Source organism: Anoplolepis gracilipes, chromosome 14 (assembly GCF_047496725.1).
Source record: "Anoplolepis gracilipes chromosome 14, ASM4749672v1, whole genome shotgun sequence".
Taxonomy (NCBI): domain Eukaryota; kingdom Metazoa; phylum Arthropoda; class Insecta; order Hymenoptera; family Formicidae; genus Anoplolepis; species Anoplolepis gracilipes.
In genome coordinates, this window is record NC_132983.1 from 3367366 (window position 1) to 3382500 (window position 15135).

At 29.7% G+C, this 15135-nt stretch overlaps 4 protein-coding genes across 9 annotated transcripts in view; 2 read left to right on the forward strand and 2 right to left on the reverse strand.

Moving 5' to 3' along the window:
- The first annotated feature begins 147 nt into the window (after nt 1–147).
- LOC140673055 (uncharacterized protein C05D11.1) lies at nt 148–5290 on the forward strand. Its single transcript, XM_072905646.1, has 14 exons — nt 148–408; nt 530–771; nt 862–1030; nt 1130–1293; nt 1573–2094; nt 2181–2435; nt 2516–2689; nt 2863–3099; nt 3181–3361; nt 3485–3737; nt 4126–4312; nt 4385–4528; nt 4746–5056; nt 5156–5290. Exons 1-14 carry the CDS (start codon nt 237–239, stop codon nt 5214–5216), a joined length of 3072 nt encoding a protein of 1023 aa, XP_072761747.1. The 5' UTR covers nt 148–236; the 3' UTR covers nt 5217–5290.
- LOC140673058 (uncharacterized) lies at nt 5065–7209 on the reverse strand. The gene is made up of 3 exons (XM_072905649.1): nt 6805–7209; nt 6036–6372; nt 5065–5875 (listed from the first exon to the last, which is right to left on the reverse strand). The coding sequence occupies exons 1-3, from the start codon at nt 6870–6872 to the stop codon at nt 5663–5665; spliced, it is 618 nt and encodes a 205-aa protein (XP_072761750.1). The 5' UTR covers nt 6873–7209; the 3' UTR covers nt 5065–5662.
- A 1056-nt stretch (nt 7210–8265) lies between these two features.
- Rab14 (RAS oncogene family member Rab14) lies at nt 8266–12869 on the reverse strand. The gene is made up of 7 exons (XM_072906112.1): nt 12424–12869; nt 11199–11311; nt 10581–10707; nt 10373–10490; nt 10098–10216; nt 9941–10009; nt 8266–9791 (listed from the first exon to the last, which is right to left on the reverse strand). The coding sequence occupies exons 2-7, from the start codon at nt 11302–11304 to the stop codon at nt 9674–9676; spliced, it is 657 nt and encodes a 218-aa protein (XP_072762213.1). The 5' UTR covers nt 11305–11311; nt 12424–12869; the 3' UTR covers nt 8266–9673.
- A 276-nt stretch (nt 12870–13145) lies between these two features.
- Nucleotides 13146–15135, forward strand: part of LOC140673257 (uncharacterized) — a 9724-nt gene continuing 7734 nt past the window's right edge. The window contains exons 1-2 of one of the 6 annotated variants that reach the window (XR_012048032.1): nt 13148–13416; nt 15001–15115. The gene's annotated coding sequence lies outside the window, so the exon portion shown is untranslated. Of the gene's footprint in view, nt 13417–15000; nt 15116–15135 lie in introns of those variants that run through there. The other 5 variants (XR_012048031.1, XM_072906106.1, XM_072906108.1 and 2 more) reach the window with 5 other exon arrangements.

Genomic DNA, 15135 nt, shown 5'->3' on the forward strand with positions numbered 1-15135 from the left:
ACTAACGATTTTGATTGACCAATTAGAATAAAAGGAGCACAAATTTCTTTGTCCTGATTGGTTAATTAAATGTTACTTTACAAGTAGGATTTTTGAACGCATCTTAAGCGAAGCCAGTAATCTAACAGTCCTCGAGTCGTTCATTGCGTACGATCGCATGGTTTAGCTGAAGTTGAGGAGTGAGGAGTGAGGAGTGATTATACTCGACGAGATATACGCGTTCAAATCTGTCCGATATGCCGCCTGTCGACAGCTCCCCGAGAGGAAACATGGGCGGATTTCAGCAGATATGTTTGTTAAAAGTCAACGATACGATCCCGTTTTATATGTATAAATCTACGAATACCGGCATCACAGTTTGTATTGCGGAGATAGAGGGACCAGTTGTCAGCGGTTATTTCAATCTCGGTAATTGACATATGTGTCAGAATAAAAATAATTTTATGATGTAAAATTCACATGGATTCAATTATTTCGACAATAAAAAGATTATTTAATCACTTTTTACTTTTATCAATTCTTTAATCAGTTACCGAAGCGTTTGATGACGATGGTCTTCCTCACACATTGGAGCATCTTATCTTTTTGGGAAGCGAGGATTACCCTTACAAGGGCCTTTTGGATCTCTGGGCTAATAGATGCCTGGCATCTGGCACTAACGCTCATACATGTCCGGATCATACTTATTATACTATGACGACAGCTGGTAGCGAAGGGTTTCTCTCCTTAATGCCGACATATCTTGAACATATTCTTTATCCCACTCTTCCGGTAAAGTTTTAATTTTTATGTCATAAAAATAATTTTTTTATATAATTATATGAGATCAAATATGTTTCACACTTTTGTATATTTTTATAGGATGCAGCGTTTCTTACAGAAGTACATCATATTACTGGGGAAGGAAAAGATGCTGGTGTAGTTTACTGTGAAATGCAGGGTAAAGAAAATACAGGAGAATGTATAACACTTACAGAGTTATCAAAAGCAATGTATCCTGGAAAATGTGGATATAAATCTAATACTGGAGGTATGAAAAAAAATATATATATATATATATATATATATATATATATACAAAATTGAATTACAAATATATTTTAAATATTATTTATCTCTGTATACATAGGTGCACTGAAAAACTTGCGAGAAAGTACTAATACCGAGAAAGTTCGACAGTATCATAAGGATTTTTACAGGCCAGAAAACTTGACTGTGTTTATAGCAGGCCAAGTGAAACATGCTGATGTTTTCCAAGCATTAATGCCCTTAGAACAGAAAATAATAATGAAGGTATGCTAACTTGTTTTTAATTTTAGTATCATTAGTTAAATTTATAATTAATTTTAAAAGTTAATAAGATAGAGATAGTACAGAATAAAAAAGAATGTAGACTATTGCAAATTATTATCATTATTGTTTATAAGTAGAATATTATTTCACAGATATATTATTTAAGAAGTACATAATCTTGATATTATTCTAATATTTGCTATATAATTTTGATTGAGTATAACTTATATTTTCTTTTATTTATATAAACATTTCTTATCTCTAATTATGAAATTGTAGGGAAAAAGAAGTGCATTTAAGAGGCCTTGGCAGACTTTAGTTGAACCACTTAAAGAAAGTATGGATCTAGATGTCTATTATCCATGCGACGACGAAGACAATGGAATGGTCTATGTTGCTTGGCGAGGACCATCTATAGTTTATGAATTGTACGATTATCTTGGTTGCTGTTTACTTTTGAAGTATCTTACTGATACATCCGTCAGTCCATTGCAAAAGGAATTTGTCGAGAGAGATGATCCTTATGCCAGCAACGTCGATTACGAACCATATGATTTTTCGACTTCAGCCTTGAGCTTCATGTTTGAAAATGTACCGAAAGATAAAATACCCCTGCTCAAGGATTCTCTGCTAAAAGTATTAAATGATATATGTTGTGTTGGCAACATAAACATGAATAGGATGAGGACTGTGATCCATAGAAACATTCTTGAAACTCTAAGTGCCTTGGAAAACGACCCGCACGATACAGTCACAGCTATGCTCTTTGGACACATATTGTATGGAAACACAAACGAAGATGTATGTTGTTATATTATTCTATATTTATTCATGAGTTTTATTTTATTTAATACATCGAGATTATAATTAGTTTTATTTTTCTTAAGCTTGATCAGAGATTAAACACTATACGTGATCTGAAGAAATTAAAAAATGAGCCTGAGTTATATTGGGTAAATCTTCTTAAAAAATATTTTATTCTCGCACCAATGATTGTTGTAAAAGGCATACCTAGCATAGAGAAACAACGCATGTTAACTCAAGAAGAGGAGAAACGAATAGCCGAACAGATAGAAAAATTGGGTACAAATGGTTTAGAACAAAAAGAGAGGGAACTTCAACAAGCCATCAAGGAAAACGAAGTTTGTCCCTCTATATATTACTACATAAATATCGAAAATATTTATATAACATTTTATAACTAGTGATCTTTCTTTTTAAGAAACCTGTACCTGATGAAGTATTGGCAAATGTGCCCATACCTAGCACAGACTCCATCAACTTCCATCATATTAAAAGTTATACTACAGAAACGTCGGAACAGCATCCCAGATTAGATGTGACTAAACTGCAATTTTTCACATATTTAGATCATGTTAATACAAACTTTGTTTATGTGAGTATTATATTTTTTTCTTTTTATTATGCCACTTTATTAAAATATAATTTACGAAGATAATTATCTTTTTTTTGCCACTTTGCAAAGCATTGTAAAATTATATTTAATAGCTATGGCATTGATTACTGAATATGATATATATTAATCATTATCCTTATTTCTAAATTTAGCTATTTGTTATCATGGACACTGCCTCTATTAATAGAGAATATAGAAAATATATTCCACTATTGCTGGAAGTTATCATGGAATCTCCAGTGAGAAGAGATGGCCAACTGATTCCTTATGAAGAAGTAGTATCCATATTGGAAGCTGATACTATTGGAACTGCTACACAAATTGGTTTTAATAATTCCACAAGATTCTCATGTGGATCCTACAGTCACAACATTTACTTAATGCTTCAAGTAATAAATTGCTACATTTTCTTCTTTTAAGTAATTGCAATTATTCAAAACAAATGATAATTTTTACATATCTTTTTATAGCTTGAATTAGAAAAATATGAAAAAGGCGTACAGTGGATTAAAGAACTTTTGTATGACACTGAATTAACAGTTGACAGATTAAAAGTAATTGCAGCAAAAATGGTAAATGATGTGGCGCAATTAAAAAGAAGGGGACACAAAGTAGCGAGTGATTTAATGAAAGGGTTAATATACAATAAAGGTTAATTTTTATTTTTTAAGTCAATAATTGTACCCTAAAAATACGATGTAATGTAAATATGACAAAGTGTAAGTGATTTGTAATATATATATTTTTTTTTTTTTTTTTTTTTTCAATTTTCAGATAGCAATCCTTTCACATCCAGTATGTTGCGACAGCAAAAATTTCTTACTGATATCATAGAACGTTTGAATGATGATGTAGGCCAAAAGGAAGTTATAGCGGAAATCGAATCGGTCAGAAAAACTGTGACATCATTGAAAAATATGATTTTGTACATAGCTGTTAACGTCGACAAATTAACGGTGCAAGTTCCAGACGTCTACGCCCCATGGAATAAATTCTTTTCTGATGTAGCAACGTCAGAGAAGACAAAGTAAATACTTTAAACAAATCATGACTTTGTTATTGCAAGCATTTGAATGCTATTTCTAATTAATTCATTTTTGTTCTATATTATATTATAGGCGATAATAATGTAGAAAGAGGCAAAGTAGATCTTAATCAGTGACTTTTAGAATCTATTATAGCCTTAAGTTGTAACAAATATAAAGATCTTTCCCTTTTTCATCAAACAAAGTAAAGTTAAGAAAATGTATGTTTTTAAGATAGTCCAATGTAAAGATGTGGCTTATTCAACTTAAACAACTCTAAATTTCTTCTAATGTAATTAATTCAGATTAATACTGCAATTTGGCTTTGATAATGAGATAAAAGTATGCATTATGAAAATATGTAATAATTAATGTCTAAATAAATTTTAGGCTTAATGTTACTGCTGACTGGTCACTGATGAATCCTGCAGAGGATATTACTCTCAATGGCTGTGTCACAGGATTGGGATGTATAGAATCTTCATTCTTCTGCCAGACTTGTCCAAGTATAAGCGACTATCAGAGTCCTGATCTACCAGCTTTGAGTGTCTGTTTGCAATATTTGACACAAACAGAGGTAAGGGTACGACAAATGATAAATTTAAAAAATCGGTCAAATCACAGTTATTATGAACATACATTATTCCAGGGACCGATGTGGAGGTTAATCCGAGGACAGGGACTTTCATACGGATACGGTATAATTCCAAAACCAAACGAAGGACTTTTGTATCTGACTTTCTTTAAGGCTACAAATGCGGTAGCTGCATACAAGGAAACGAAATCGATAGTGGTATGAATAATAATTCTAATAAAACAATTTTATTGAGAATATATAAAATGAACAAATTACAAAAAATAGATTTCTACCAGATATCAAATTAAGAAAATGCATAAAAGGCATGGCAACAGCGAAAAAACTGTTATAAATGAAAAAACAATAACTATGTAACTGATATATGTATCGGTTTTTTAAAGTTGTAGCATTATGCATGTGTTTTCTATTGCAGGAAGCACATCTTGCTGGCGACAAATGGGAAAAGTTACTTTATGAATCGGCGAAATCGTCTATGATCTTTGAGATTATTGAACAGGAAAAGACCATAGGCCTTACTGTAACTCAATCATTACTATCCTATTTTAGAAACGTGCCGCATGATTATAATCATCAAATGGTGCGACGTATTGCCGCCGTTACTATGGATGATATGACTCGTGTGGCGGCTTTGTATCTCAAGCCACTCTTTGATCCGAAAAAATGTAAAACTACTATAGTGTGTCATCCCTCGAAAGTCGCGGAAATAGGCGAGGCCTTTAAAGGGTAAACAATTATTTTGTATTGTTCTTTTCTTCATTTATTTCTGTATGTATTGTATACATGTATATGTACATTATAACAATTTACGTAATTTTTTTGCAGAATGAGTCAAAATCTTAAACTGTATAATTGCCTTGAAGAAACATACTTAAGCGAGTGGTAAAAGAAGATTTCATCTATCGATTTAAATCTTAAAAAGCATATTTCATATGCATAATTAATACTTTATACCCTTTCACAAAGGCTATACAAGTTGATTTTAATAATTTGAAGGAGTTTTAAAAAAATACATTCAAGAGTTCTACAATACATAAATATTAAAAATGCTAGTTATTGTGTGTTATAATAAAATGTCTTTTTATTTATTTTTTCGTACAGATAACACCAAGCATTTATAAAAACAAAATTTAAAATTTTGTTTTGCTACTATATAATTAAAAAGACATAACAATTATTTATGTCAAGGAGACCTATGTAAAGACTAGATATATACATATGTTTGTCATATATATATTATATATAACAATGCTTTTATCAAAAATAAAAATCCTTTATATATATACATGTATATATAAGATACATATTACATTTTCTAATATGATTAGGATATTAGGAAGAAACTGTAACAGTTTCTATTTCTAATGCTGATACGCCATGTTGCTTGATTGGAGAGTAAACGCCACCATAAATTTGAAATTCAAATATAGTGATATTTGCTGTATCAAGAGGCTCACCATCTGGAATTTCGCGTCCACGATAATAGGGTTGGAAATCTTTCAAAGGCAACGTGATTGTGAAAAATTCGTTATCCGATATTGGCACCTGAAGCGAAAAGTACTTATAACAAAAAAAAAGCCTTTAATATAATATTTCGTTTTAATAAAAATTCTGAAACTTAAAATGCTCAAAAACGCTAATAAAAAATAAACATACAACAATAATAGATTGAAGATAAACTCATAAGACTTTAATGAAATTTTACCGTAAAGAATTGTTCATAGCTAAGATCCTCATTGGAATTCTGTCCTCTATGTTTGAGATTAATCTTGTAATGACTATTTTGCCCCTGTCCTCGGCAAATAACTTCAATATTCTTAAATCTGGACAGGTCAAAATTTATTTGTTTTCTGACACCAGCAAAACCGGCCCCATTCGGTTGTGGATTCAGCAACGTGAAAAGAACCGCTCTCTGGAAGAGCTGACTTGTTTGCAACGTTAACACAGCTTTCGACTTTCCCACAGTTCTTACAGTGTCAGAAATTTCCCGCCAATCATCCACGCTTTGCACATTCGTGAAATCGAATAGAATCATTTTATCCCTAATGTTAAATTCACATAACGTAAATATAAATTTACTCTAAATATATTAATTAAAATTCCATTCATACGCAGTATAGACAATTAGATATATTTTGTAGAATATAAAAATAGTTATGCAGATGAGAGAGAGTCAAATATAATTAAACAAAAGGATGTATAATTAATATAAAATTTAACAATTTACCCTTTTATTTAACTATTTGAATGTATGTATAATTAATTATTAGAATGCACTTAATAATTATTAGAAAAATTGCTAGTTTACTTTTGCTTTGCTAAGAAAAATATATATAAATAAAAATGAGAAAAATTCGCGAAAGGCTATTTGCAATCATTTTTAATATTTTTATCATTATTAATTCTTTGATATAGGGGCATACATATAATTTTTACGTACATTTTATGCACAATATGATGATTATATATCTTACCCTTTTGTGAAGTCACACAACGCATATATCACGACGAAAACGATAATACTTCGTAAATTTATGTGCATTTCAGAATATTATTTTCACAAGACACACGTTTATCGAGTTGAATATATTTAACTGTATTGCATTCAATTTAACGGTGCAAGCAACGGTGGATCAGCTGATAGCTGCTGGCGTTTAATTATACTCGCAGTTGTTCGGAATTTTTATACGAGCACAACCACATGCGTTGTTTAATATCAAAACGTTATATAATGATGCAAAAATAATCTTTAACAACAATTTATATCTAACTTTATCATAACTAACTAAACTAACAATCTTGTCTATTTTACTTATATACGTAATCTTTCGAGGTTATCTTTTTTTTTTTTCTATCACACGTGTATATAATCGACAGATCTAACTAATCTTACTACCTTAGAAAATTGGAAAAAAGTATAATATAATATTTTTTATAAATAATAAAATTGTCGGTTATATTTATAATATTTATATGCAACACAGCTGTCTGTGTTACTTTAATCAGAAAACATTATAAATTATACAAACGCTTCTCAGAAAAATAGCATTATTTCATAGACATAGTATCGCGAATTCGATTCTTTTATTATACAAGTTTTATTTATTATGTCTATTGTATACAAGTAAATTGTGCTGCAAGTTACATTATTGCATACAAATAAATGTAACAATTTCAACCACACAAGTATTGTACAGTTTTTTTTAACTAATATATAAATAAATAAATATTTATTTATTTATTTTTACAAAACTTTAAAAATTTGTATTGTTCCATGAAATAAAAGAACTATTAGACATAAATACAGAAAAATGTCAAAATTAAAGAACAGAATCAATATTTTTGTATAGAAAAAAATAATTATGTATAGAACAAAAAAATAAAATATGAAAAATATTATTGTGACACAAAAAACCTTAAACATAAAAATTTTTTGCATAAATGGAAATTTCATTTTATAATTAGTATGAAACATTTTCATAGAGTTTAAATTCTGATTTAAATATTGAAAAAATCTTAGATATTAATATCTAATTTCATAATTATGTATATACAATGAAACAAATTCCACGACAAAATTAGATAAAAGGATTTTATAAGACTATAATACTGTAGATGAAGAGAAAATCTTCATATATTTATTTTAATATATATTAATTATATAGATACCTCTCTTAATAAGAAAAACCCTTTAATAAAAAGAAAATTGCATGTTTTTTTGTTAAAGCACTATGTAGAAATATTTATTCCCTAGAATTTTCTCATACTTGGATTGTACATAGTAGGTATGAAAAACAAAGATTTATAAATAGATAAATTCCTATATTGTTACTGAATATGATTGAAAGAAAAAGACATTAATTCTAAATTTAGTTTACATTGCCTCTTGAAATATTTTAAATATTACTTATAAAAGGTATAATAAAACAATTGCATTTGTTATATTCGAACAGATCGATAAAATTTTAATCAAATTTATTTTTCTTCTGGAGGCGATTCTTCGCGCATTTTCTTGCATTATCAATACAAATCATTTATATAGTCACACACTGAAAAGAATGTAAATCATTTTATATTCATTGTAATTTTCTCTGCTTAATTTGTCCTCTCTCTTTCATCTCTCTCATCCATATTAACATTACCTTTGTATCGTCGAAACATAACAAGATAGAGTTTATATAACTTTGTGTGTGGAAGAGTGCCTCAATTAATATTAATTTTGATTTAAATTTCAATGTGAAATTTCTATATAATAAACATTTGAAAAAGAATTTGTTCTCTAATTCAAAAAAACATAGACCATAGACCATTATATGCTAAATTGAATAGGTAAAGAAAAAAATGCTAAAACGCATAAATAATATATATATTCAAAGCTGCATTGTTTAGTGTAATAATCATTTAACTGTGCTGATCATAATTTGCTGTATAATTCAGACTCTTGTATAAACAATAAATAATTTTTAAACTTATGATTGATATAAAAAAAAAGAAAAATATATTTAAATTACACTTTAATTTGTCACTAAACCACAATGGTAAATTTGTATATATATATATATATTTCATTAATAGATATATATCTTTCATATGTGTTAACAAAAAAAAAATTTTTTTGATCCCTCTAGTTTTTCTCTTTATCTATAATTAGTTTTATAAATAACTGAAAAATCACAAAGCCCGCGAACATAAATGTGCATATTTTGTCGAATAAAGAAGGTTTAAAAAGTGACTGAAATATATGACTGTTTATAATTTGTTAATTTTCATTGATTAAATTTCTTAAAGCAAGAACTTGCATGTTACAACAAATATGTAATCCTCCCATGCAGATATAAATTAGTGAAATATAAATTTCATCACTCGTGTCCGCCGTTACGTCGTTCAACAGAAATTTTCAGTCAAACATATGGGCAATATATTGATCGGATTCTACACATGTATACTCGAAACGAATTATTTTTCTGTATCTTAACTGCTTCACAATAAAATGGATGAAATATAAAATACCTATATGGAAATAGTATAGAAGTTACAACAAGTATACAAAAGCCGTTTCATCAATCGCTGACTCTTGCTGCGTCAAAAACTAGTAGCATTATTGGAATCACTTTTATGACTTACGTCTCTATATTATGTCGATATTTACCATTGTAAATCGACGTGAAAAAAAAAAGAAATTTAAATGTTCCGCTTTTCATTTCGTTTTTTTAAGTAGACTTTGCTTATCAAAGGGAGGATACAGGCTACGAGATAATCTGATTAGCTACACTTAGTACAAATCATATATGCATTAATAGTACCGATCAATTAATATATCTATATACAAACAAATAATAAGACCTAACAGGAGCAGGAGTCCTTTCCACCCTGTTGTTCATTAGACACTCCTTGAAGACTGGTGCGACCCGGTTGACTGGGATTATGTTGTACACCAGATTCTGCTGCATTTAGGTCCAATCTAAAAAAGAAATACGGGATGTATTATGATTCGTGTTAAAAAGTTAATTAATTTGTAATTTAATTATAGTTGTGTGTATTGTAAATGTCTTATTTTTTATTTTATATAATATATGAATTATACTCTTTATATAGTATAATATAACTCACCGTCCGTCTTGTATACTTTGGAATATTTTCTTTGCAGTTTCCAAGAAAGCTTCCTCTACATTATGTCCTCTATATAAAAAATTAAAATATACAATTTTTAATTTGCACAATTATCTTAAAAATTTATATTTTGTCTAAAATATTAAAATATACTTACGTCTTTGCGCTAGCTTCGACAAACATTAAGCCATGTTCATCGGCAAACTGTTTTGCTTCTTCATAAGTAACATCACGTTGACCCTCAAGGTCACTCTTGTTACCAATTAAGAATATAACCTATAACAAGAATTAATTTATTTTTATATTATTTAATTGTTTATAAACAATTTTCTGCTTTATATTACGCAGATAGTTGTAAAATTACAAGCCAATTAAACAAAAAAATTATCCTTATATCTGCATTATAACATGCAATATTAGCAATATGCGTACAGTGCTTGGATTTGTCAAATTTCTTGTATCTGTCAGCCAGCTACTGAGATGATTGTAAGTTGAACGACGTGTAATATCATACACCATTAAAGCTCCAGCCGCACCTCGATAATACGATCTAAGGAGAAATATTTCTTTGTGTGAACTATAATCTTATTTTTAATATTTGAAGACTATTCTTTATTCCAAATTGTTGCACAATTATTACCTAGTAACTGCTCTAAATCGTTCTTGTCCAGCAGTATCCCATATCTGCAGTTTTATCTTCTGTCCTGCTACTTCAATAATCCTAGTCCCAAATTCGACACCAATAGTATGTGGACAATCTGCCATAACTAAATTTACACAAACATTTACATAATTTTCTGTAAGGGTATCTATTCTTTAATTTTTTTCTTTGTAAATGTAAAATGTAAAATATAATTTATATTGCTTAAATTTTTAAATATATTAAAAAAAAAACTCAAGTATTAAAAGAAGCTATTTAAGAAAGTTTCATTTATAATATTATAATTTTGCAAAAGAATAATAATTTTCTATCTCTCTTCCTACAATTTATCTTTGCAATTAAAAGAACTTTTGTGAGCATAAATTTAATAAAGAAAGAATTAGCACACTGTTTCCATTACAAGTTATCTATGCTATGCATAATATACATAACATGTGCTATAGTCACATAATTATGTATATAACTCCAGCATTTCTTGTAAGAATGAGTCATGAGAAAACAAAAATGATGAATTACAAAACATAAAATTAATTTAGTATAATTCTTATTTATGAATTGACAAGCAGTATAATTATATACATTTATTTTATTACTTACATTTTTTTTCTGTAAACTGATGAAGCAAGCATGATTTGCCTACTCCCATATCCCCTATAATGATATATTTAAAGATGTAGGAATAATTATATGGACCGGTCGACATTTTGCACCTGCAATTAAAAAATTAGAAAATAGAATTCCTTATCTCTTATTAATCATCTGATATAAGTAATAAAATTAAAATAAAATTAATGATATAAGTAATAAAAATTAAGTTTATTGAAATCTTTTAGGCAATATTTTATAACTTGCTGTTAGAAGTTTCTACCAAGTTTATTATCATGAGACATTTAAGATATTTGAGATTATCTTTATCTATTCATGTATTCTTTACAGTATGATTATATTTCAAAGAATACATCGTATTCTTTGTTTCATTCAATATAAGATAACAGATGCATGAGTCATAACAACACTATAAACACAGGTGAGACTCTCTTATTGTTAGTAAAAGTAATGTCAATGATCCACTTACAATTATCACAATTATATAAAATTAATTAAAAAGCTGAATGATTATTAATCTTGTTTAATAAAACAATACAGTATTTCACCATTTTACATAAATTATATAAATTATACAATTTTGATAATTGATAATTAAAAACAAGCATAATGCCTCCAAGATTGACTTTTATATATTTTCAAAGAGAGAAAAAAAGAACTTTATATTAATATATGTTATACAATAATGATATTTAGTTATTATTATATAAGAAGTTTTATGTGAGAAATAAATAAATGTTTGATTAGCTTCGTGGCTCTTGTAGCATGAAAACAGGTTATACGTCTATGAATAATTCATAAATAGCCTCATGAGAATTTTCCTCATCGTAAAGTTGTTCATAAACTTGATGCGGTAACGAAATTTTGATTTTCAACGAAATTAGACGCGAGATTAAATTAATACGACAGTCGATCAGACCAGGCGGGACATGTTAGAGTTTTCCTCGAAAGGTTCACGAAACCAGTGAATCTCCCAGGACACCGTCAACAATAACTCGCACTGCCCGCTCCCATAATTACGTTACGTCTAATTAGCACAGTTTTCACAATCAACGGGGCGTAACGAGAATGGAAGGAAGGGTAACACGAGGAAAGGGAGAGGCTCATCGAAACCGTGTTCGTTTTCGCTATCGGAGATTGACGATAACGCGGGGATACGATATACGGTGTCTCCTCGGATGTCAACAATGCGTCTAGGAAGTGTTATTTTACTCACACGTTCGTGTATCGGCACCGCGGAGATGGGCTGTTCACTGGCCGCTGCGGGGCTGGCAGAAATTCACGCAGAGTAAACACAACGTTGTGTAAACACTCCGCCAACTCGAACGTTGCTCCTCCGTACGCGACTCACTCTGTCATCGAGCAGCACTTACACGCGAACGACGTTTCGCCCCCCGATAGCGACGATATCACGCGCAATATGGCAGGCCGCGGGCCGCGCTGTCGCTCACGACGATGGCGACGAGCAAACGTCAAACCACCTGTCACTCGCATTAACTCCTGCGCCACTCCTGCCGCGCTACCTTCGCTACCCTCGCTGACGCTCGCTGACTTCCCGACGTTGCAATGGGTGCGGATGGGATTTGTCGCGCGAACACGGGGAGAGGATCTTTCGGGGGTGCGACGGCTACGTTCCTCCTCGTATACTCCCGATCCCTACGTCCGACGTCATGAATGCCTTGATAGAAAATTTCATCAATCTCGGAGCGAGGTGTCGTATCTAGATATTCCTGCATTCATGACTATTAGTCATGAATAATATTTGAGGAAATGAGGCCAATCAAGCTTCGCTCTTAGAGACCAGCTGTGAATCGATTGGCTATTCTATTGGCTTTCTGCGTGCAAAAGTTCTATTCGCTGAGGAATGAAAATGGCGTACCCAATCGCGTTCGCTGTCTCTCCCTTTCAATTTATTCCACACGCATATCAATTATCTTTCTCAAGTCTATGGACTATGGACGATATATCTAGCACCGAGGTACAGAGTACTGCGTATTTTTTTGTGATTGATTCGTGTTATCGAATTTATGCTTTTATCAAGCGTACAAGTTATAATAGCTGAAAGAATACGTTATTTTCCGATAGAAGATTGAAACGCGAAGGATTTGCAAATCGTGATAGATTGTCTCGATATCACGTACGTGTGGCTCTAAATCGTATCGCTAAGACGCTAATTTTTTTCGGAACTTTTGACACATTTTCCCTTTAGGTAAGAAATTCTACCTTAACAGCATTACGAAAATCCGTATCATCTGTGACGTAGTCGTTGAGATAAGGCAAGAATGTTTGATTTCCAAGTTATTCGAAGTTTTGCATCATCCTGTTTTTTTGTCTAATTTTCGTAAAATGTACACGTCAGGGGAGTTGTTTTACTTTGTCTCATTTTATTTATTTCAATTTTATTTATCTCATTTTATTTATTAAAAAATATAGGCTTAGGTTTACGTAGGCTTTTAAAATTTATTTTTTTCTTTAGCCACAATTAGTTGGAAATATTTGTACTCTTTACCATGTATTGTGTGAATATATATATTTTTTTGCACATTCTCATATATAAATCAAAATATAAATTATAACGATTAATCAAGATCAGAACCAAATAGTAGATAAGCGTTCGAGTATGTATTATTAATTTGAAAGATATTTCGAAAGCTACAAATTGAAAAAATGACATCATCTCAGATGTTTTGATTTAACGGTATAGAATTTTTTTCAGTGTAATACAAAATATAAACAGATATCAAAAAGCTGTTATAAATATAAATGTATAAAGTCGATCGTGAGTCAGTGAAAGTAATTAGAAAAATTATTATAATGGTATGTAAATAATGTCTAATATGTGTTAACAATAAATGAAGAAACAAAAAATAAGAAAAAAACCAGTATGTTTGTTTCAATAGGTCAAAGATATAAAATAATGAAAGAGATAACACGATATTGTTTAAATGACATAATATTTTTTTTATTTTTAATTTCATCGACTCATGACTGACATTTATATTTATGTAACGATTTTGTTGTGATATATGTTTATATATTATATTCTATTGAAGAGGCTAGAAAAAAAGGTTGGATCGAAACATCCAGTTAATATAATTTTTTAAATTTGTATAATAGCTCTTGAGTTGATATGTACTCGCACTGTTTTATATCTGCAGTTCAGATTTGGTATTGTCCTATTGTTATACATTTAAATTTTATATCTTTGAGTCTCTGCCATTTTTATTTTTATCACATATAAAATTGTACACGAATATATTTTAATATATGTTTGCTTTGTCATGTTTTAAGATCATATTTTACCTTTGAAATTAAAACTTAGAATCAATCATTACAAAATTAAAAAATTAAATAAATCAAAGATTGATTTATTTAAATGAGTCACTTGTTAATATAATGGATAATACAGAATGGAAAAAGACATAATCACAATACACATTTTTTAATCTTACCAAAAATTTTTCCTTCTTACCTATATTTTTTTTATTCTGTTTTTGTGATATTGATTTTTTTAGTTTATTTAATTATATTTGACTTTTCTTTTTTTATTCATGTAATATGTACTGTAATAATTTTGTCAATTTATTGCAATACATACGGAAAAATTATTGCGAATAATATTATAATCTCTTTAAACTCTCTGGACCTTGTAAAATGACGATTATGGTATTTAATTTTAATAATTTTAGTGAGATAATATCCATGATTGACATACAGCATTATAATATTTTTATACAAAAGTTTATACAAAACATGTTTATGTGAATATTACATGTTATATATGTATCCATAGGGTGTAATATATTACAGATTGCATTAGCTGACTATGCCATACATTCTAATACGTGGTAACCTAGCGTCATACAGTCATAAATATCCTTGGAGGGTTCTTGTGTCAGGGCTTAAAGGTATGAACTCCCACATACTC